The following is a 25342-nucleotide window of genomic DNA, read 5'->3' as shown; positions in this document are numbered from 1 at the left end:
TTGTCGGTGTCTTTGACACTATTGGACCATGGGTCATAAAGTTTTTTAACCTGTCGCTCACAACTGGTTTGTTTCCCAGCTCCTTCAAACAGGCCATCATAGAACCTAAACTAAAGAAAACCACACTGGACCCCACAGACTTCAAAAGCTACAGGCCCATTTCAAAGCTCCCCCTATTGGCCAAAATCCTTGAGAAAGCAGTGTCTAAACAACTGACAGCTTTTCTGGAGACACACCAGATCTATGACACTTTTCAGTCTGGGTTTAGACAATGCCACTCAACAGAAACCGCACTATTAAAAGTGTCTAGTGACATCCTGATGGCGGCTGACTCCGGGAAATCCACGGTCTTGGTCCTGCTAGATCTCTCCTCGGCCTTTGACACAGTGGACCATACCATAATGATTGAGAGACTGAGGGACCTGGTAGGGATGTCAGGTCATGTGCTAGACTGGTTCTCCTCTTACCTGACCGGCAGAAGCTTCACTGTGTCAATAAACAACTTCCAATCTGACTCAGCGGATCTACTGTGTGGTGTGCCCCAAGGCTCTGTCCTGGGACCAGTCCTATTCTTACTCTATGTCCTCCCACTTGGCCACATTATCCGACAGTACAGTGATGTCTCCTATCATCTATTCGCGGATGACATCCAGATATACTGCTCCTTTAACTCCTCTGAGCCCCACAAACTGAGTTCCTTAATCAACTGCTTGTCAGAGCTGAAGCAGTGGCTAAATGATAACAGCCTCCAGCTGAACTCCAGCAAAACTGAGACCCTCATCATTGCCCCGGATAGTGCAATCCCAGGGATCAAACATCACCTTGGAGACCTGAGTTCCTCGGTAAAGACAAAACTGAGGAATCTGGGTGTCATCTTTGACCAGGACATGTCTTTAGAATTCTACTCCAAACACCTAGTCAAAAACTGTTTCTTCCACCTACGCAACATCTCCAAACTCAGATCTATGGTGTCCACAAATGAGCTCGAGATGATCGTTCACGCTTTCGTATCTTCTCGCTTAGACTACTGCAACAGCCTGTTTACATGCTTAAACAAGAAGGAGCTGGCCCGTCTACAGTTTGTCCAGAACTCTGCTGCCAGGCTCCTGACCCGCACAAACAGGAGAACCCACATCACTCCCATCCTTAAATCCCTCCACTGGCTCCCTGTTCTATATCGTCTTCATTTCAAAATTCTTGTGCTAACTTTCCGGGCCCTACATGGCCAGACCCCTGCATACATTGCTTCCCTGATCCAGCCCTACAGCTCGACTCGTAGCTTGAGGTCTTCAGGACAGCACCTGCTGATGGTTCCACGGACCTGTTTTAGCACACGCGGTGACAGGTCTTTTAAAGCTGTGGCACCACGTCTATGGAATGACCTGCCTCTACACCTACGGTCCATGGACTCTGTAGAGAGCTTTAAGAAACACCTCAAAACCCTCCTGTTCAAAAAGGCTTTTTAGTCTCCCACCTGACCCAGGACCACCACAGACTGATTACACTCTATGTATTCATCATAACGTACTCCATGTGTCACCCCCCCCCAGTCTCTCTATATCTCTATCGCTCTCTCTTTTCTCCTCCTTTACTCTCTCTCTCTCTCTTTAACCCCAACTGGTCAAGGCAGACAGCCATCCTTTAGGAGTCTGGGTCTGCTCGAGGTTTCTGCTGTTAAAGGGAAGTTTTTCCTCGCCACTGTCACCAATCACAAGTGTTTGCCCCTGAAGTATTCTGTTGGGTCTCTGTAAACTTAATTTGATTCTGATTTGAATTGATAAAGCACTTTGTGACTCTGTCTGTGAAAAGTGCTCTATAAATAAAATTTACTTTACTTTACTTTACTTATCAAATCAAAGTCCAAATATAACTTCCTATCACTGATCAGTAGTAACTATATTGATATCTCTAAACATTTCCATGATATAAGCCATCAAAATAAGTAAAGGTAAATTTTCAACATTTAATAAATTCGGCAAAAATGCAAAATTTCTCAAAACTGTGACAAACTGTGGTTTTTCAGGCATAGCGCATATATGACTTCCTATCAGAGCTCAACAGTAACTATACTGATATCTCTAAACATAAGTAAAAGCAAATTTTTAACGTTTCAAACATTCATCGTAAATCAAAATTTCTCCAAACTGTGACAAATTTTCTAGACATTATCCAAAGGAAGCTACGAAAAAAATTTGAAATGACAATGCAGTGTCTTTCAGTATTCACTTTTCCACTGACACTAAAATTGCGCGAATATAACATGCGTATAAAAATGTACCCGTAAAATGTTACTAAGTGAATATTTTTGGTCATGTCCACAAACATTACATATGGGGCCAATTTCATGCCTCAGGAACGTCCAGAAGCATGTTGGTTTTTATAACACTATACACTAGTTGCTTTTCCATTAACCCTCAAATTTCATGAATATAACTTGCGCATAAAAATTGACCTAATGGAAAAATGACAATTTCGCCAAATCTCTTGTTTTTCGATAAAAAGTTTTTGCGCTGGCAAGAGGTAGTTTTTCTGGCGTAGTGAAATTGGTATATCACGCAAAACTGTAATGGAAAGACCTTTTTCTGCAACTGGAGTCACTTAAATTAAAAAAAAAAAAAAAAAAAAAAAACGGATGTTGACAGATGTTACAACAAGTGAAGAAGAAGAGTTTTAAAAGACACACCAGGAAACTATCATTTTTTAATTTAGCACGGGATAGCGGGGTAAATATATAATAATAATAATGACTATATCTGTAAATCAACACCATATTTACGTTTGTCGCCATGTTTATGGAATGACTTCTCGTGTCATCTCGCGATAATAAATAAACAAATCATCACATTTAATGGATTTAATGATAAAACCAACATTACGCACTTCTGTTTTTTTTGTCATTTAACCCTTTCATGCATAGTGGTCACTACAATGGACAGCTATTCTACTGCTGTTCTTGTTGTACATTAATGGGTTTTGTTGTTTTAGTTCCATATCAGCCGACACAGTGGACACTTATGCACCATCCCATAATGCACTGCAATTCATACCATTAGAGTAACTTTGCTGTTCTAGATAAACCTGATCTGCAGTAACATATTTGAGTGTAAATCAATTGCTATTAGACTATAATTGAAAGTTTTCGAAAACAAAAAGGGTTTTTGCATATTATCTCCATGAAGTGAGTAATAACTGTGAGAAAGCATCAGATTAGCTGCATTAAAAATGTTCTTATTTCATAGTTTTCATATCACTTTCTGTTTTTCAGTTTTACATACATGTTTCTTTGCTTCTTTGCTGAGTCGACATTTTTGTAACGCCATAAAAAATAGGTTCATAAAAAAAAAAAAAAAAAAATTCTATCACAAGAAGAATAAAATCACTCTGGAAAAAAAATCTTGACTAAGGTTCTCATAATTCATGCATCAAAGGGTTAATAAATATCGGTAAAGTTTTCCGCAGATGTCCAATGGAAAAGCCACTTGTGTCTATCTTTCAGTGTTAGCTTTACTCACCTGTTGTCGTGGTAACCTGCTGAGCCGTTGGCCTCCCTGTGTTTGTCTTCGGGTATGTCCTGGGCCAACTCTGCGCCCAGCGCCAATTTCTGCCACTCCTTTTTCCGGTCGTGGGGGGCCCGCGGGACCTTCTCTGGCTCTGGTGGGCGGTCTATCGCCTTCAGCTTCAGACGGAGATGATGATGATGATGATGATAATGATGATGATGATGATGATGGGGGAGGACATAGTTAGGGAGTAGAGGGTGATGATGAAATGAAATGGGAAGCCCGGAAAAAGACGTTTTGGGATGAGGAGGGGAAATTAAAGGGGGAGAAGAATGGAGAGAGAAGAAAACACATTAACTACTGTTGAATACATACGATTTTATAAAGTGATCAAAAATGGTTCAAAGAGCTGCCTGTTTCATACTATATCAACAGTTCATGGTAAGATTAGTAGGCACAAATAACGACAGAAATAAGACTACATATAAACAACATCCAACATCAGACATTTAACTGTCGCTACTAGGGGTGTGTATTGGCAAGAATCTGGCGATACGATACAAATCACAATACGATATATCACGATATATCATGATACTGTAATAAAGGCAATTTTTTTGTTTGTTTGTTTCTTTTTTTAAAATATCATTTCCTGGAAGAATGGAATTACACCACAAATGTGCACAAATACTAAACACATTTTTATTTCGTCACAACAGGATCTAATGCTATATCATAAAATTTTCCTGTGTTAAAGCTTAAATTCTGTTTCACAGACATTACAGTTTAAGATCCTGTTCAAATGTTCATATTCTATTAGTTCAGAACGAACATCATAACATCATTTTTGCGCAATCCCAACAAAGGAACTGACATTATTTAATAAAAAGTGTTAAATAATAAGAATTAAAAGAAAAACAAAAATGAACTTCCACAATATCTGCATTTGGATAAATACCTAAAAATATCAATACAGTACTTTTTAATATCTATACAGTATTGTGAAATGAAATATCGTGATATATTGCAGAACTGATATTTTCTTACACCCCTAGTTGCTACATCATGTTTTCTAACTGTACATGTGTCAGATATAAACGAAAATACAGGTCTAAAAGTGGAATCATCACCTTGAATTCACTTTTCAGCTCTTGTCATAATAAAAACAGTTTCATCTCAGTCTATTTGGTCTTGAGAGTATATTAAGAGACATATCACACATTGCTTTACAGTGAAAAACATTCTCTCTCTCATATGAGAATACAGGGAGAGCGTATTGACAGACCAAGGCCAAATCAAATTGCTTTTAATATCTGGGATAAACAATTGTTTAACACTGGAGACTAGTAATAAAGTGTAGATGTGGGAAGGTTTTCACATATTTACACTAGTTCAATGTCAAACAGCACTCCCTGCCCTCCCAATTTTCAGCATGACTGCATTTCAGAACACAAAAGGCCTGTAAAGAAATTGAGCAGTAAAGCTGCTGTAGCACAAATCACACACAGTGTTTTTTTTTTTTTTGTTTGTTTTTTTTGAAATAATTCGCTGGATTTTCACATACCTGCCCTGGAAGGTCTAAGTACCTATAGACCTGATCATACATGCGGGGATCCTGCAACTACAAGAACAAAAACAAAAACCACAAGAGAAGCACCAGGGGTGAGGGAAGGGGGGGTCAAAAAAATCAAACACGGCACAGGATTGAGCACAACAACCGCGGCACACGGTCAACAGGGACAAAACAGAGTGGGCGGCGAGAGCAAGTGGGACAAAAGGGAAAGAGGGGAAAAAAAAAGTGCTGTTAAACAGAAAATGACAGCGTGCACAGCTGAGGAGACGTCACAATGCAGGTGGGACGCAGCGGCAAACACACAAACACACACACAACCAAACAGAAAGAGGACTGAGGTAGAAAGGGACAGATCTCACTGGAAATGGGACGACAAACTACAACCTACGACAAACCTATGACAACACCACACACAGGAAAATGACATGCTAACAAACACACATGCAGTGCCACCCACAGTAATACATACAGAGTAGGGATGTAACGATATGAAAATTTCACACCACGCTTATTGTGACCAAAATTATCACGGTTATCATTATTATCGCGGTATTGTTGAAATTGAGCTCAAAATGTTAAAAAAGTATTAATACACACACTGAAATAATTTAACCAAGTTGTATTTAAAAAAAAAAAAAAAATAAAAAAAAAATTAATAAAAATAATAGGCACAATGTACCTTCTGTTGGCAGAAACATTCAAATATTAACCCTTAGTGGTCTGAGCCTATTTTGTCCGTTTTTCAGTCCTTTTGATTTTGTCTTTATATACTATATAAAAAAAATGTTTACTATACCCATGTTTGGTATCTTCTTTTTTCAGCACAACTTCATTTATATCATCTGCCTATTATTTTTTCACTTTAACCACCTATATCAACATAAAAGGACAGAAAACACAAAAAAATATAGAAAATCCGATTTGAAAAATGTAAATAATTCACTGCATAAATAACACACAGATGCTTAACAAACCTTTTCAAAGACTTTAAAAGTGAGTATTGGGTAAATACAACCAAAATTGTAATAAATTAAAACTATACTCAAATATTTGACATAAAAGCAGATCTTTACACAGGTGTTTTCTCCAGAAAAGTACGGTAATCAAACATGGTTATCGTGATAATTAGAATTTAAACGGTAATACTAACCCGTTGGTAATTTTACCGCGATTTATCGTTATACCGGTAATCGTTACATCCCTAATACAGAGTCAACCCAAAATAATGTATACACATATCAGGAAAAGAAAAACATAAATATTTAATTTGTATAAGTACTTCTATACATATGCCGTGTTTCCACTACGTCAGTGGTTCCCAACCTTTTTTGGCTCGTGACCCCATTTTAACATCACAAATTTCTGACGACTCCAGACTTTTTTTTTTTTTTTTTTGCTAAAATTAATTTGTTTTTGATCATGTAATAGTTTGCTATACTATGAGGGGCGACTGAAAAGTTTTGAGCCTAAAATGGAAAGGATTAAGATATGAAGACCAAATTTGGTCCATGAAATCTTTCACATATCTTAATCCTATCCACTAAACTTCTTGGTCATAGCAGTCTTTTTCCCTTTTTTACAGGTCCCTGAACTTTCTGTATCAAGTGTTTCCTGAAAAATGGACAAACTTGAGTATGGGGCTGTCATCAAGTACGTGTACGACCTTTGCCTTCTTTCCATTGTTTTGACTGCTCCTTGGTCTCAGGCTGATAGTGATGGACCCAAGTCTCATCCATACTCACAAATTAGCCCGATACTCAAGTTTGTCCATTTTTCAGGAAACACTTGATACAGAAAGTTCAGGGACCTGTAAAAAAGGGAAAAAGACTGCTATGACTAAGAAATTTAATGGATAGGATTAAGATATGTGAAAGATGTCATGTACCAAGTTTGGTCTTCCTTTCCATGTTAGGCTCAAAACTTTTCAGTTGCAAATTAACATTAATTTTAGACAATATTTAGTCTATATAATGTATAATATTATGGATGGAGGCAGAAAAGCCAGGTGTAGATTACTGCACAAAGGGAGAGTTTGATTTTCCTTGGTCAGGATATGTACAGTCAGTCCAGCTTGGATTTACAAGGAGGACAGTTAATACTGAACAAACAAGAACTCAAACTATGAATTATGAAAGAGCTGCAGCATCTGAAACCGACCACAATGAACATTTGACAGATAAACAGAACCGCAGTGCTTCAGTTTCAGCTTCACAGTTTGTCATGTCTGTTATGTATTGTGATTGTCTCTGTCAACCCACCTTATTTATTTATTTATTTATTTATTTTTCAGATTTTTATTTAGAAATATTGAGAAAAATTCAACATACATTTAAATTACATTGTGGTCACGTAACAAGTATGTGACCAATGACCAATCTTTCCATTCTCAACATTTCAGTTTTTCTTTTTTTCTTTTTTTTTTTTGTTAATAAACAAAACAATTGAACGATGAACAATGGATGCATTGTTACATAAAGAAAACACATAAGAAAGACCAAGACTTTGACCTCCTCTCTCTAAAGAAAAAAATAAATAAATAAAATATAAAAAGTAGAATTAATTAAATACACAAAAAACAAGACAATTCCAGATCCATTGTCATTATATTGTCATTTCTTGTACATTTAAGGTTCCAAGAGATTGAGTTTGGTAAGTGTAAAAAAAAAATAAAAAAATCCACTTTGACCATAGATTTGAAAATTTGTTCATTTGTAACCGAAGGGAGAAGGTCAGTCTTTCCATCTGGTAAATTTCATTCATTCTATCTACCCATTTTTCCAGATTAGGTGGTTCACGTTGGAGCCAGTGCCTGGTCACAGCCTTTTTGCCAGCAGTGACTAAAATTCTATACAAGTAGGCATTGTTCACTAAAATTTCAGTTTTTCCCATAATTAACCCTTTCATGCATAGTGGTCACTCCAGTGGACAGCTATTCTACAGCTGTTCTCTTGTATATTCATGGATTTTGTTGTTCTTTTCTTTTCTTTCTTTCTTTTTTTTTTTTTTTTACACATATCTTTATTAAAGTTTTAAGACACTACATATATTTTCTGACATGAATTGGTAACATTATGTAGATCTCTCCTGAGCATAAACCCCCAGAATTACAAGCCTTCCCCATAGTTTTCACACAGTTTATCAGTAAATACATGTTTCTGTGCGTCAAAAATTAAATGTGTGGTGTCCAGCTGGGTGAACATTTTTGCAACTTCATGAAAAATACGCTCATAAGAATTTTTTTCCATTATTATTATTTTTTAATTATTTTTATTTTATTTTTATTTATTTTTCAGAACAAAATTTTCAATCGCATTGTGTTTTTCATGCCTAAAGAGGAATAAAAACACTCAGGAAAAAAATATGATTAAGGTTCTCATAATTCGTGCATGAAAGGGTTAAGATGGCAAATTCAAAAGGTAAGGTAACATTAAGTATATAGTCTATATTTTTTGTGTATATCCTTCCAAAATTGTTTTTAGTTTTATTTTTTATCAATTACAAGAAATTTGTTCACTAAAATTTCAGTTTTTCCCATAATTAACCCTTTCATGCATAGTGGTCACTCCAGTGGACAGCTATTCTACAGCTGTTCTCTTGTATATTCATGGATTTTGTTGTTCTTTTCTTTTTTTTTTTTTTTTTCTACACATATCTTTATTAAAGTTTTAAGACACTACATATATTTTCTGACATGAATTGGTAACATTATGTAGATCTCTCCTGAGCATAAACCCCCAGAATCACAAGCCCTCCCCATAGTTTTCACACAGTTTATCAGTAAATACATGTTTCTGTGCGTCAAAAATTAAATGTGTGGTGTCCAGCTGAGTGGACATTTTTGCAACTTCATGAAAAATATATAAGAATAAGAATTTTATAAGATTTTTTTTTTAAATTATTATTATTTTTTTATGTTTTTTTTTTTTTTTTTTTTAAATTTAATTTTAATTTATTTTTCAGAAGAAGATTTTCAATCGCATTGTTTTTTTCATGCCTAAAGAGGAATAAAAACACTCAGGAAAAAAATTTGATTAAGGTTCTCATAATTCGTGCATGAAAGGGTTAAGGTGGCAAATTCAAAAGGTAAGGTAACATTAAGTATATATTCTATATTTTTGTGTATATCCTTCCAAAAATTGTTTTTAGTTTTATTTTTTATCAGTTACAAGAAATTTCAGGTGACCCCATTTGAATTCCAGGCGACGCCACATGGGGTCCCGAGCCCAAGGTTGAAAAACACAGCCCTAAGACAAGGAATTGAAAATGCATGTGCAGCAATCCCATTGGACACTTTGGCCGATGTTACCCAAGCAGCAGTTCGCCGTACACATAAATGTCTAGAAGCCAACGGCCACCACTTGGAGCACCTCTTGTAATAGTACAGGCCAAAGGTAACTTGCATTAATCTTGAAATGTCTGAATAAATTTGGTATTGAAATATTTATGCAAGTTTTTCTTTTCCTGATGTGTGTATACATTATTTTGGCTGGCTTTGTTATAGCAGCAGGAACACCAAAAACACAGAGCGGAGCATTAAACAGTACAACTGAGAGCTTTTAAATAAGTCATCAGCCACCTCATGTGCATTCATGTTTGAAAATAAAATACAATCCTGGCATAAATATCGGAATGAAAACACATTTTCTAAATCATATTCGATATCTTTCTAAATGACAAAGAGACAAAGACCGACAAAGACAAACAACCTGCCATGACTTCTTCTAATTAAACACACAGCATCAGGCTAATTTATTCCTACAATAATATGCTAATCTAAAAACATGTCATGAATATATCTGCATTTATAATAAGGTTACAGTTCATAATTAGTTCAAAATGTGGGGAAAAAAATGTAGTTTCTAGCAAATGTGATTCAAAAATAGTGAAGTTTGTGGGGATTATGTTAAAATATTTGAAGCTCTACAGGATATATGGAAAAAATTATTAAACCATCAATCAAAAGTCATAAAAAACAACGGTTATGCAATCAAGTACTAACTCCTGTGTGTCTCATGTGACTAAAACAGACAGAAAAGAAAACATGGAATGGCTAAAAGCACTGTTTTTGTCAGGACAATGCCATAGATATTGATGGAAGAACTGAAGTGATTTTGGTTATTATCAAGAAAACGTGGAAAATGGATAGATATCAGCTCTGAAATTAAACTCTAATGAGCTATTTCTGTTGTTAATCATTATATTCATTCATTCATTTTTTGTTTATTTCAAGCATCTACAGAATACATGCAAATTCAAAATTACAAAATCATTCATCTACACTCGAAAAGGAGTGGGGAAAAGAAAAACTTAATTAATCCCACCCCCATTCTCATCATCAAATAACTTAACATAATAACATTTTAAATACTCACTCCTGTCCTTAGACTTCAAGCCAGAACAACAAACAAAATAGGCCTATATCAAATTAGAATGAACTCATTCGACAGTATTTACATGATAATAACCAAAATGTGTGTGAAAAATAAAAACAAAGTACATTCCTGGTGAAATTGAAGAAAACAAGGGTGGTCTAATAATTTTTTCCGCGACTGTATTTGTCATAATCAAATAGTGTTTATGAAATCTGACTAAAAATGACATGATTTGTGGCCACCATAAACCCCATTTAGCTTCTCACAGTCCTTTATCTGTGGTAAAAGATCTAACTCTGTACGCCTGGGTGAACCTGTGAGTATCTTTGCTTCTGAATCTTAGTTTCAAGAACCAAACAGCAGCACAAAAACAACAAAAGAAACTGTTTTCATTGATTTAGTTTTACATCATATGGATCAGGCCGCCCTTCCCTTCCCTTCTCATTCAGTAATTGCATGTTGTACCAGGCATTAAAATAAACAAGAAATTGAAAAAAACAAGGGTGGTCTAATAATTGTTCCCACGAATGTATTCTTCATCAAATAGTGTATATGAAATTTGACTAAAAAATGACATGATTTGTGGCCAACAAAACCCAATTTATAGCTTCTATCAAACAACTCTCACAGTCCTTCATCTGTGGTAAAAGATCTAACATGACACTTTAATTTCCAGAACCAAATGGCAGCGCTAAAAAACAAAAAGACAAAAACTAACAAGAAAAGTACTCACTGATTTAGTTTTACATCATATAGGTCAGGCTGCCCTTTTCTTCCCTTCTCATTCAGTAATTGCATGTTGTACGAGGCATTAAAATGAACAAGAAATAGAAGAAAACAAGGGGTGGTCTAATAATTGTTCCAGCGACTGCATTCACCATCAAATAGTGTATGTGAAATTTGACTAAAAAATGACATGATTTGTGGCCAACAAAACCCAATTTATAGCTTCTATCAAACAACTCTCACAGTCCTTCATCTGTGGTAAAAGATCTAACATGACACTTTAATTTCCAGAACCAAATGGCAGCGCTAAAAAACAAAAAGACAAAAACTAACAAGAAAAGTACTCACTGATTTAGTTTTACATCATATAGGTCAGGCTGCCCTTTTCTTCCCTTCTCATTCAGTAATTGCATGTTGTACGAGGCATTAAAATGAACAAGAAATAGAAGAAAACAAGGGGTGGTCTAATAATTGTTCCAGCGACTGCATTCACCATCAAATAGTGTATGTGAAATTTGACTAAAAAATGACATGATTTGTGGCCACCAAAAACCCCATTTAGCTTCTCACAGTCCTTCATTTGTGGTAAAAGATCTAACATGACACTATGTACACCTGGGTGAACCTGTGTGTATCTTTGCCTCTGAAACTTAATTTCCAGAACCAAATGGCAGCACAAAAACAACAACAACAACAAAAAACAACAACAAGAAAACTGTATTCGTTGATTTAGTTTTACATCATATGGATCAGGCCGCCCTTCCCTTCCCTTCTCATTCTATAACTGCATGTTGTACCAGGCATTAAAAAGAACAAGAAATAGAAAAAAAACAAAAAAAAACAAGGGTGGACTAATATTTTTCCGTGACTGTATTTATCGTAGTCAAATGGTGTAGAAATTTGACTCAAAAATGACTTCATTTGTGGCCACTAAAACCCCCATTTAGCTTCTCACAGTCCTTCATCTGTGGTAAAAGATCTAACACAGGGGTGTCAAACTCATTTTAGTTCAGTTCCACATTCAGCTAAATTTGACCTGAAGTGGGCTAAAACAGTAAAATAATAACATAATAATATATAAATAATATCAACTCCAAACTTTTCTCTATGTTTTAGAGCGAAAAAAGTAAATTTGCATTCCGAAAAGGTTTATATCTACAAACTACCCTTTCAAAAGATGTGAATAACACGAACAAACTGAAAAAATAAGTTTAATTTTAACAATATTCTGCCTCAGTTTATCATTTACACATGTACATTATAACGTACAGATCACAGTGGATCTACAAATACACAAAACATTTAATAACAGGCAGAACGTTGTTAAAGTTGCGCTTACTTCTCTTAAGACATTTCAGGTTGTTCATATTTGTTCAGGTTATTCACATTTTTTGTTTTAGTGTATGTACATGAAAATATTTACATTTACAAAGAGAAAAATTTGGATTTGTCATTATTTATGTTATTATGATCAGATTTTACTGGTCCTGCCCACTTGAGATTGAATTGGTCTGAATGTGGGACCTGACCTAAATTCACAAATTCACTAATTTCACAAATTCATCCCAGGGGCCGGATTGGACCCTTTGGCAGGCCGGATTTGGCCCCCGGGCTGCATGTTTGACACCTGTGATCTAACATGACACTATGTACGCCTGGATGAACCTATGAGCATCTTTGCCTCTGAAACTTAATTTCCAGAACCAAATGGCAGCGCAAAAAAAGAAACAAACAAAAAAAAAGAAACAAGAAAACTGTATTCATTGATTTACCTTTACATCATATAGATCAGGCCGCCCTTTCCTTCCCCTCTCATTCTATAACTGCATGTTGTACCAGGCATTAAAATGAACAAGAAATAGAAGAAAAAAAAAACAAGGGTGGTCTAATAATTTTCCACGACTGTATTTATCATAGTCAAATAGTGTGTGTGAAATTTGGCTGAAAAATGACATGATTTGTGGCCAACAAAACCCCATGTAGCTTCTCACAGTCCTTCATCTGTGGTAAAAGATCTAACATGACACTAATTTCCAGAACCAAATGGCAGCGCAAAAAAACAAAAAAAAAAAACAACAAAACTGTATTCATTCATTTAGTTTTACATCATATGGATCAGGCCGCCCCTCCCTTCCCTTCCCTTCACTCAATAACAGCATGTTGTACCAGGCATTAAAATGAACAAGAAATAGAAGGAAAAAAAAACCCCAAAAAACAAGGGTGGTTTAATAATTTTTTCCATGACTGTATTTATCATAGTCAAATAGTGCGTGTGAAATTTTACCAAAAAAACAACATGATTTGTGGCCACCGAAAACCCCATTTAGCTTCTCACAGTCCTTCATCTGTGGTAAAAGATCTAACATGACACTAATTTCCAGAACCAAATGGCAGCGCTAAAAAACAAACAAAAAAACCCCAAGAAAACTGTATTCATTGATTTAGTTTTACATCATATGGATCAGGCCGCCCCTCCCCGTCCTTCCCTTCCCTTCTCATTCAATAACTGCATGTTCTGCTCTTCAAATGAAACATGTTGGCTGACAGACAGCTGATTCAACACAGCGTGGGCTGCAACCCGCAGCCTCGCCACTTCGGATAAATGATGCTGATTTTGCTCGTCTACTTCTGTGGCCCCGGCCGCTGAGAATGAGCATGGGAATAAATTCTAATGGTAATGCATATTGATTAGGTTCTGATTCATCACAGCCCATTACCTCTGATGAGGCTTTGGCTAAAGGGAAGCCTGTGTGTGCTCAGCCACAGATGCACACATCCAACCCACGGCCTGCCTCCTCTTCTGCTGCTGCACGTTTATAAATCTGGACTGACAAAGTCAATATCATTTATTCCCATCTGGAGACGACAGTGCAATCTGACAAGACTGTCTGTTAAAGCTGAAGGCGCTGAATTAGAAGGTCAAATATTTTAACTTGTCGTCCTCTGCAGTAAAACTGGCTTTAAAAATTTGGCTGGAACATCAACCACATCATGCAGAAGAGTGTTAATATTCTATTTAACCTCTGACTTACTGTCTGCAATATTTAGAGTAGCAATAAAAATCACATTTGCAAAATGATTAGATAATAGGGCTGCACGATACTGGACAAAACTGACATTGTGATTTTTTTTTTTTTAAGCCTGCGATATATGAAAAACTACTGAGGAGGATATAATAGCTGTGGTGCCGATGTAAATGCACTGTAAGCCTGGATTTAAATGCTTTAATTACAATGTACTTAAATGATTTCAGTTTTATTACATTACTATAAAATGTTCAGTATATTCTACTAATTTGTAGACATAGTCAAAAGTATGAAAAAGTTGAAGTTGAATGGATTTAAATCACTAAGTTTTAGTCATGACCACACCTTTTTATCTCTGCATTGCATTGTGGGTATTGTGCATGTTGTTGAAAATGTGTTCTTTTTATGTGCAGAGGTTCAGCAGGGTTGTGGTGTTAGTGTGTATGGTAACGTTCTAATAGTTTTGGATTTTTCATGGTAGTTTAATTTAGTTTTGACTTTTTTTTCTCTAATTCAGTTAGTTTTAATTAGTTTTTAGAGCAGGTTTGCTAGTTTTTATTAGTTTTCATTATTTTCTAAACGCTTGGTTTTAGTTTAGTTTTAGTTTCTTTATATCTTTTATCTTCTTCACCGTCAAATTCAAATAAATCCCAGACAGGACTCTACTGCTTTCCCCCAACTTTAGTCTCTATGTTTTCAGGTAGAGTGGGGATGAGAAGACGAATAAACGACAAGTGACAAAAAGTGATGGATCGTTAAATGTCATACGGTGCCAGCGGCTAAAATTGCTTGAGGGAAATAAACCGATCTTATATCAATCCAACATTGACAAAGACAAAAACGATAGGAATTTTATCCATAATTTGTATGTTTTAGTTAGTTTTGGAAACACACAATACAGTTTCAGTCAGTTATCGTTTTTTTTCTTTTAATTGTAGTTTTTATTTATTTCAGTTGAGGAAAATGTTTTTACAATTCTGGTTTTCATCACTTCGTTAGTTTTCGTTAACGATAATAACCTTGGTGTATGGCAACGTTTATTGGCCTTTTTGTGTTTGTCTTTGTATTTTTGCAGAGCTGCACCATGAGTCAGAGCCCTAGGCCCAACAATGGCTTTACTGTTCATCTATTATTGTACTTGATCTATGAAAATCTTTATGCTTTGCCAAATTAAAATCTTAATCTTTATGCTTTGCCAAATTAAAACCACTGCCTGTACTGGCAAATTACACTGAGTTAACTTCCTGCCTAATTTTCATCCACGCTATAATATATTAAGTTAAATAACTATACAAAGCCATTTATATTGCAAAACATTTTAATTTAAATCAACTTGGAATTGAGTCCAATGAACTGATGATATAAAGTCTAATGATTATACAAAGCAACTGACATTACAACAAATTTTTAGTTAAATTAACTTGGCATTTAGTGTGTTGTACTTAAAATAGCAATTCCATTCAAATCAAGCATTTAAGTTTAATACACTCAAGTTTTCATTACTCATTACTTCAGTTTTTTAAGGCAATGAGTTACCTCAGATTTTTTAAGTAAACTCAACTATCCGATCTTACAGTGTATGTAAATCTTTATGCCTTGCCAAATTAAAAGCACTTCCTGTACAAATTACATTGCGCTAACTTCCTGCCTCACTTCCATCCACACTACAATATATTAAGTTGAATAATTATACAAACCAATTTATATTGCAAAAGACTTTAATTTAAATCAACTTGGAATTGAGTCCAGTGAACTGATGATATTAAGTCTAATGATTACACAAAGCAATTGACATTACAACAAATTTTAAGTTAAATTAACTTGGCATTTAGTGTGTTGTACTTAAAATAGCAATTCCATTCAAATCAAGCATTTAAGTTTAATACATTCAAGTTTTCATTACTCATTGCTTAAATTTTTTAAGGCAACTGATTTCCTCAAATTTTTTAAGTAAACTCAACTTATCCCGTCTTACAATGTGGTCAAACTAATTAGTTGTGTTTCCGCTCTTTGTGGCAACAGGTGAAAGGCACTGTTGACACAGAACATGTTTCAATGTCATCCTTCGTGTAGCTGAAATAATTCCAGATAAGTGACGTTGCTTTTCTTTTTTGCACCAAGTCTTTGTTTATTGTGGTTTTCTCTTGTTCGTTGCTCATTTTTCAATGTCGTTACCAGCAACTCACTCCAAACTGATTAAGAAAGATTGTGATTGGTGGATCTCTGTGTACAGTTTGTGTCAGGTATCCTTGAAATTAGATGAGAACACGTTGAGTTCATTTACCTCCTACATTGCAGGACCTGCGATGTGACTATTGCGCACACGTACATCGCAGTGACAATGCTCAAATGACATATTGTGCAGCTCTATTAGATAATATGTAATATTCAGACTATTATTATTATTATTATTATTATTATTATTATTATTATTATTATTGGAATTTAGTGATATGGATGGTAAAATAAGAAGTGACAGTTTGCAGACAGAAAAAAGGGCAAAGAAAAAAATAGTCAAACACATTCTGCAATCTGCAACCAGTGAGATTCAACCTTCTGTCCAATAAAGCATCATAACGCGAAGGTGTTGTGGGTGTGATAACACAAGCAAGAGAGGAAGGTGAGGAACAGTGTGTGTGTGTGTGTGTGTGTGTGTGTGTGTGTGTGTGAGAGAGAGAGAGAGAAAATGAAAACTGTGCATCTTTGTGTGTGTGTGCACCTGTGTGTCACAGCCTTTATAAATGTGGCTAATTTCACAGGGCTGTGTGCCTCTGCTAAGTCCTCATCCTTCATCTGAGCAGACTCAGACTGGTACTGGCAGGAAGTGTCTCTGTACATGTAGCGTGTTTATATGCATTTACAGATTTATATTATAGAAGGTGTATAAAAAAAAAACAAAAAAAAAAACTAGAAGCACTCGGAGAGCGCAGACCTCCGCCAAGGCTAATCAGTACCCCCCCCCGTGCCCCCCCCCCCCCCCCCCCCCCCCCCCCCCCCCCCCGATCACCACCAAAATTTAATCATTTCTTCCTTATCCCATTTCCAACAAACCCTGAAAATTTCATCCAAATCTGTCCGTAACTTTTTGAGTTATGTTGCACACTAACGGACAGACAAACAAACAGACACAGACAGACAAACAAACCCTGGCAAAAACATAACCTCCTTGGCGGAGGTAACTATACATTTCGAAAAGTTACCCCCAGTTCCGCATTTGATAATTTTTGGAATTTTCTTTTATGGACGTCGGTAGGTAGGGGATTGGTGGATATTTGTCCAAATGTACAGACCCAGGTTTTCATGCATGAGTGAGCAGGGGCAAACTGCGCAATCCAAATTAAAACTGGTTTGCGTGAAGTAGCGGTGGGATTTAAATCCAATCAAAGGTCATGGGAGGGGACAATGGGCATCCATCTTGTTTTCCACAAAATTACCAGGTTACAGCATTAACACTTTGGCCACCATGTCAATTTCACTTCTAATAATAACGGATTAGATTTATATAGCACTTTTCTATGAACGCATACTGTGAAGAAACTTGATTAATATCTGTTTATATTTGTATGATAAGTAGCTGGATCACTGTATTTGTGAGTATTTGACTGTCGACTTTTTCTGATTAACCCTTTCATGCACGAATTATGACAACCATAGTCAAGATTTTTTTTCTTTCTTCTTGTTTTTATCCCCCCTTAGGCATGAAAAAAAAGCAATTGAATTTTTTTTAATGAAGTTACAAAAATGTCCATGCGTTTAATTTCTGAAGTAAAGAAACGTGTTTAAAACCCAATATCTGTCATACCCGCAGCCAGACGTTAGTCTGGTTTTGTCTGTCTTTTATGTTTTGTTTGTCATTTCCTGTTTTATTTTGTTAAGTTTCCCCTCATGTGTCTTGTCTGTCGTCTTTACTTCCTGTTCCCTGTTCTCCCTGACCTCTTACCTGATTACCTGTCTCCGCCCTGATTTGCTCCACCTGTGTCTAGTTGTCTTCCCTCCCTTTTGTGTATTTAAACCCTGTCTCTTCCCCTAGTCAGACGCCAGTTTGTAACTCTTGTAGTTCTTACCAGCGTTTTGACCTCGTTTGTTCGTTTGCCTGCCAGTTTTTGACCTGTTTTTGGATTCCTCGGTTTCTCGTCTTCTGCCTACTCCCTGTCTGGTTTTTGTCTGCCTCTTCTGATACCTGGTTTTGACCTTCTCGCCCTGACTACCGGTACGTGAGTTTTGCCTTGTCCTTATGTCCTGTTGCTCGATTGATAGCCTGCCTGTGTATGACCTGTTTCCGTCCCTGACCTCCCTTTGCTTTTCCCTAGTCGGGAAAGAAACCCCTAACACCGCACGGGGAGACGGGCTGTCGCCCTCGATCCGGAGGACGAATCAGAGGAGGATATCATCCACCATTATCCTCAAGATTCTGTCACTAATAATATTAATTCACCTGTGTGTGATTAATAAATCTTTTGAATCATACTTTTGGTGTTTGAGTTCTGCATTTGGATTCTGTGTTTGTACTAACGCCATTACAATATCAGAAAGTGAGATAAAAACAAATGAAAAGATTTTAGTCCTACTAATCTGATGTTTTCTCACATTTTAACATATTCTACTGCCAGTTATTACTCACTTCATGGAGGTAATATGCAAAAAAACAAAAAACAAACTTTTTGTCTGACAAATATCAATTGATTTACACTCAAACATGTTACTGCAGATCAGGTTTATCAAGAATAGCAAAGTTACAGTAATGGGATGAATTGCAGTTTATGGGATGATGTATAAGCGTCCACTGTGTTGGCTGATATGAACTAAAACAACCAAACCCATGAATATACAAGAGAACAGCTGGAGAATAGCTGTCCACTGTAGAGACCACTATGCATGAAAGGGTTAACTGCATGTTCGACAAGTTCAAATTTTTGATTTACTTTTCTAAGATGACGTATATTCACATGTCACGTGATACTGTGATTAGCGTCTATGTAAAACACCAGTGTATTTCCATCTGTCCTTAGTCTGATGAAAGGCCTCGGCCCAAAATGTCACTACTTTGCTTAAAAAACTTTTTGGGAGCTCACAGGTTGTGCGGACCTTCCTTTATTTTTTCACCTATTATTCATTCACTCACACTCTGGTGGTGGTAAACTACATTTGTAGCCACAGCAGGCAGACTGACGGAAGCGTCCGACCACCACCGCACATACTCACCAGTGTGAGTAGCAGCAATGGAGGCAAGGAGGGTGAAGTGTCTTGCCCAAGGACACAACAGCATATCACTGGGACAGAGCAGGATTCAAACCACCAACTCTTCGGTTATTGGACGACCCGCTCTACCATCTGAGCCATGACCCCATTTCTTTACCCATGGCAGCTGTTCCTGCCTTTCAAAGTTAATTCAACTTGTTTGGGCCTGAAAATGTCACTGAGGACAAGTTAGGGTTAGAGTTAACCCCCCTCCCATGACCTTTGATTGGATTTAAATCCCACCGCTACTTTGCGCAAACCATTTTTAACTTGGATTGCGCAATTTGCCCCTGCTCACTCATGCATGAAAACCTGGGTCTGCAAATTTGGACAAATATCCACCAATCCCCTACCTACCGACATCCATAAAAGAAAATTCCAAAAATGATCAAATGCGGAACTGGGGGTAATTTTTCAAAATCTATATATATTTTTTGATACACCCTGTATACAGAAAGCAATCTAAAGTGTCTGTCTGTCTGTGTATCTATGTATCAAGGTTATCATTAACGAAAACCAACGAAATGACGAAAACTAGAATTGTAAAAACATTTTCGTTAACTGAAATATATAAAAATTATAATTAAAAGAAAAAAAAACGATAACTAACTGAAACTGTATTGTGTGCTTACAAAACTAACTAAAACAAATAAAAATTACGGATAAAATTCCCTTTGTTTTCGTCTTTGTCAGTGTCGGATTGTTATGAAATTGATTGAAGCTACGATTGAAGCTACGTAAAAAAATTGAAATGACAACGCAGTGTCTTTCAGTAGTCGCTTTTCCATTGACCCTCAAATTGCGCGAATAAAACAATTTGGCCAAATCTCTTGGGTTTTTTTAATGAGAAGTTTTTGCACTGGCAAGAGGTGGTTTTTCAGGCGTAGCGTAATTGGTATATCACGCAAAAATGCAATGGAAAGAACTTTTTCCACAACTAGAGTCACGTGAATAAAAAAAAAAAAAAAAAAAAACGAATGTTGACGGATGTTACAACAAGTGAAGAAGAAGAGTTTTAAAAGAAACATGTTGTGGGATGTGTGGACACACCAGGAAACCAAATCATTTTTTAATTTAGAACCGGATAGAGGGTTAATATATAATAATAATGAATATATCTGTAAATCAACACCATATTTATGTTTGTCGCCATGTTTATGGAATGACTTCTCGTGTTATCTCGCGATGATACATAAACAAATCATTCCATTTGTGATTTAATGGAAAAACTGACATTATGTACTTCTGTTATTTCAACATTTAGGAAATATCGGTAAAGTTTCACACAGATGTCCAATGGAAAAGCAACTACTGGATAGTGTTATCAAAACCAACATGCTTCTGGACCAAGGTTATTATCGTTAACGAAAACTAACGAAACTAGAATTGAAAAAACATTTTCGTTAACTGAAATATATAAAAATTATAATTAAAAGAAAAACAAAAAAAAAAAAGATAACTAACTGAAACTGTATTGTGTGCTTACAAAACTAACTAAAACAAATAAAAATTACGGATAAAATTCCCTTTGTTTTCGTCTTCGTCAATGTCGGATTCATATGAAACTGACTGATTTCCCTCGAGCAATTTTAGCTAGCGGCACCATATGATATTTAACGGTCCGTCACTTCTTGTCACTTGTCGTTTAGAATCAGCTTTTCATCCCCACTCTACCTGGAAACATGGAGACTAAAGTTGGGAGAAAGCAGCAGCAGAGTCCTGTAACGAGATTTATTTGAATACGACGGCGAAGAAGAGAAAAGATACGACAAAATGAAAATTAATACTAAAACTAAGCATTTAGAAAAAAAAATGAAAACTAATAAAAACGATCAAACCTGCTCTAAAAACGAATTAAAACTCACTGAATTAGAGAAAAAAAAGGTCAAAACTAAGTAAAACTAAACTATAATGAAAAATCCAAAACTGTTCTAACCTTGCTATGTATACAGACAGACATGTACTGTATGATGTGTGTGTGTGTTTATGGGTGTGCTTCCACTGTGTGTGCATGTTCAATGTGATAGACTCAGCACAACTACAACTCTCTGCATCTGGGTAAATAAGCCCCACAGGGAGGCCCACCACCACCAGACCACCCTGCTGCTGACTAAAAAACCCCACCCTCCCACCTCACACAACGCACGCACACATTACTGCTGCCGATGATTGATTTGACTCGTGCAATATTTATTAGAAGTGTCTGTTTTTAGCGAGTAACACGATCATTCAAAAACCTGCTTAAATGTGTGTCACACAGCGTTAGTGCATCCGCAAACCCCCCCGGCAGATGGTTGAGGACCATTCCAAACACGGTGCAGTAAAGGAAAAGCAAAGATCATCTTACAAACATGTGACTAATCTCTATCATCTTGCTGTTAGTGCACAATCCACTCCATGGCTGTGTCCCAAATTCACAATTTTCATTATATTCCGTCTCATTTCAGAGTTGAATTTAAAACATGACGCTAACCTTGAGGATCACATTGGCAGTAATGCAACTTAAAGCAGCTGAGAAGGATATGGTGATAGTTTAGTGCCATGACAGCTATAACCTATGAATGATAAAATTAAAGTATAACCTATAGATTATAAAATTAAGATATAAACTATAAACGATAAAATTAAGATGTAACCTACAGATTATAAAATTAAGATATAACCTATAGATGATAAAATTAAGATATAACCTATAAATGATAAAATTAAGCTATAACCTACAGATTATAAAATTAAGATATAACCTATAGATTATAAAATTAAACTATGACCTATAGATTATAAAATTAAGATATAACCTATAGATTATAAAATTAAACTATGACCTATAGATTATAAAATTAAGATATAACCTATAGATTATAAAATTAAGATATAACCTATAAATGATAAAATTAAGATATAACCTATAGATTATAAAATTAAACTATGACCTATAGATTATAAAATTAAGATATAACCTATAGATTATAAAATTAAGATATAACCTATAAATGATAAAATTAAGTTATAACCTACAGATTATAAAATTAAACTATGACCTATAGATTATAAAATTAAGATATAACCTATAGATTATAAAATTAAGATATGACCTATAAATGATAAAATTAAACTATAACCTATAGATTATAAAATTAAACTATAACCTATAGATTATGAATTAAGATATAATCTACAGATTATAAAATTAAGATATAACCTATAGATGATAAAATTAAGATATAACCTATAAATGATAAAATTAAGATAAAACCTACAGATTATAAAATTAAACTATGACCTATAGATTATAAAATTAAGATATAACCTATAGATTATAAAATTAAGATATGACCTATAAATGATAAAATTAAACTATGACCTATAGATTATAAAATTAAGATATGACCTATAAATGATAAAATTAAACTATAACCTATAGATTATAAAATTAAACTATAACCTACAGATTATGAAATTAAGATATAACCTATAAATGATAAAATTAAGATATAACCTACAGATTATAAAATTAAACTATAACCTATAGATTATGAAATTAAGATATAACCTATAAATGATAAAATTAAGATATAACCTACAGATTATAAAATTAAACTATGACCTATAGATTATAAAATTAAGATATAACCTATAGATTATAAAATTAAGATATGACCTATAAATGATAAAATTAAACTATGACCTATAGATTATAAAATTAAAATATAATTTACAGATTATAAAATTAAGATATAACCTATAAATGATAAAATTAAGATATAACCTATAGATTATAAAATTAAACTATGACCTATAGATTATAAAATTAAGATATAACCTATAGATTATAAAATTAAGATATAACCTATAAATGATAAAATTAAGATATAACCTACAGATTATAAAATTAAACTATGACCTATAGATTATAAAATTAAGATATAACCTATAGATTATAAAATTAAGATATAACCTATAAATGATAAAATTAAGATATAACCTATAGATTATAAAATTAAACTATGACCTATAGATTATAAAATTAAGATATAACCTATAGATTATAACATTAAGATATAACCTATAAATGATAAAATTAAGTTATAACCTACAGATTATAAAATTAAACTATGACCTATAGATTATAAAATTAAGATATAACCTATAGATTATAAAATGAAGATATGACCTATAAATGATAAAATTAAACTATAACCTATAGATTATAAAATTAAACTATAACCTATAGATTATGAATTAAGATATAATCTACAGATTATAAAATTAAGATATAACCTATAGATGATAAAATTAAGATATAACCTATAAATGATAAAATTAAGATATAACCTACAGATTATAAAATTAAACTATGACCTATAGATTATAAAATTAAGATATAACCTATAGATTATAAAATTAAGATATGACCTATAAATGATAAAATTAAACTATGACCTATAGATTATAAAATTAAGATATGACCTATAAATGATAAAATTAAACTATAACCTATAGATTATAAAATTAAACTATAACCTATAGATTATAAAATTAAACTATAACCTACAGATTATGAAATTAAGATATAACCTATAAATGATAAAATTAAGATATAACCTATAGATTATAAAATTAAACTATAACCTATAGATTATGAAATTAAGATATAACCTATAAATGATAAAATTAAGATATAACCTACAGATTATAAAATTAAACTATGACCTATAGATTATAAAATTAAGATATAACCTATAGATTATAAAATTAAGATATGACCTATAAATGATAAAATTAAACTATGACCTATAGATTATAAAATTAAGATATAATTTACAGATTATAAAATTAAACTATGACCTATAAATGATAAAATTAAACTATAACCTATAGATTATAAAATTAAACTATAACCTATAGATTATGAAATTAAGATATAACCTATAAATGATAAAATTAAGATATAACCTATAGATTATAAAATTAAGATATAACCTATAAATGATAAAATTAAGATATAACCTATAGATTATAAAATTAAGATATAACCTATAGATTATAAAATTTAATTATAACCTATAGATTATAAAATTAAGATATAACCTATAGATTATAAAATTTAACTATAACCTATAGATTATAAAATTAAGATATAACCTATAAATGATAAAATTAAGCTATAACCTATAGATTATAAAATTTAACTATAACCTATAGATTATGAAATTAAGATATAACCTATAAATGATAAAATTAAGATATAACCTATAGATTATAAAATTTAACTATAACCTATAGATTATGAAATTAAGATATAACCTATAAATGATAAAATTTAACTATAACCTATAGATTATAAAATTTAACATAACCTATAGACTATAAAATTAAGATATGACCTATAGATTATAAAATTAAGATGTAACCTATAGATTATAAATTTAACTATAACCTATAGATTATAAATTAAGATATAACCTATAGATTATAAAATTTAACTATAACCTATAGATTATAAAATTAAGATATAACCTATAAATGATAAAATTAAGATATAACCTATAGATTATAAAATTAAGATATAACCTATAAATGATAAAATTAAGCTATAACCTACAGATTACAAAATTAAGATATGACCTATATATTATAAAATTTCTGGTGCAATTAAATTTTTCCAATCTTTAAAAAAAAATTAACAAAAACAAAAAAATATTGCCTCGTTAACAGTATTGTGATATATTGCGATATATCGTAATGTGATTTGCATGGTATGGTCAGATTCTTGCCAATACACCCCCCTAAGTGTGAGGAGCATTACTAGAGTGGAAGTGGGATGCAGTCAGGACAGGTCAGGACCTGAGTGTTGTTAGTACAGGGGTGAGTGGGCTGCAGGCGACCGCTGTGGAGGGGAGAGAA

At 33.9% G+C, this 25342-nt stretch overlaps 1 protein-coding gene across 4 annotated transcripts in view; it reads right to left on the bottom strand.

The window, feature by feature from the left end:
* The window catches only part of wasf1 (WASP family member 1), a 247721-nt gene that overhangs the window by 23084 nt on the left and 199295 nt on the right, over nucleotides 1-25342 (bottom strand). For 3 of the 4 annotated variants that reach the window (XM_030127872.1, XM_030127871.1, XM_030127873.1), the window contains 2 exons: nucleotides 5065-5121; nucleotides 3513-3676 (listed from right to left, as the gene is read on the bottom strand). In XM_030127872.1, coding sequence (XP_029983732.1) covers nucleotides 3513-3676; nucleotides 5065-5121 — 221 coding nt within the window. The remainder of the gene's footprint in view (nucleotides 1-3512; nucleotides 3677-5064; nucleotides 5122-25342) is intronic. The other variant, XM_030127874.1, reaches the window with a different exon arrangement.

Source organism: Sphaeramia orbicularis, chromosome 24 (assembly GCF_902148855.1).
Source record: "Sphaeramia orbicularis chromosome 24, fSphaOr1.1, whole genome shotgun sequence".
NCBI lineage: Eukaryota > Metazoa > Chordata > Actinopteri > Kurtiformes > Apogonidae > Sphaeramia > Sphaeramia orbicularis.
Note: the sequence above shows the minus strand (reverse complement) of the source record. Positions and strands in the feature narration are given on the sequence as shown.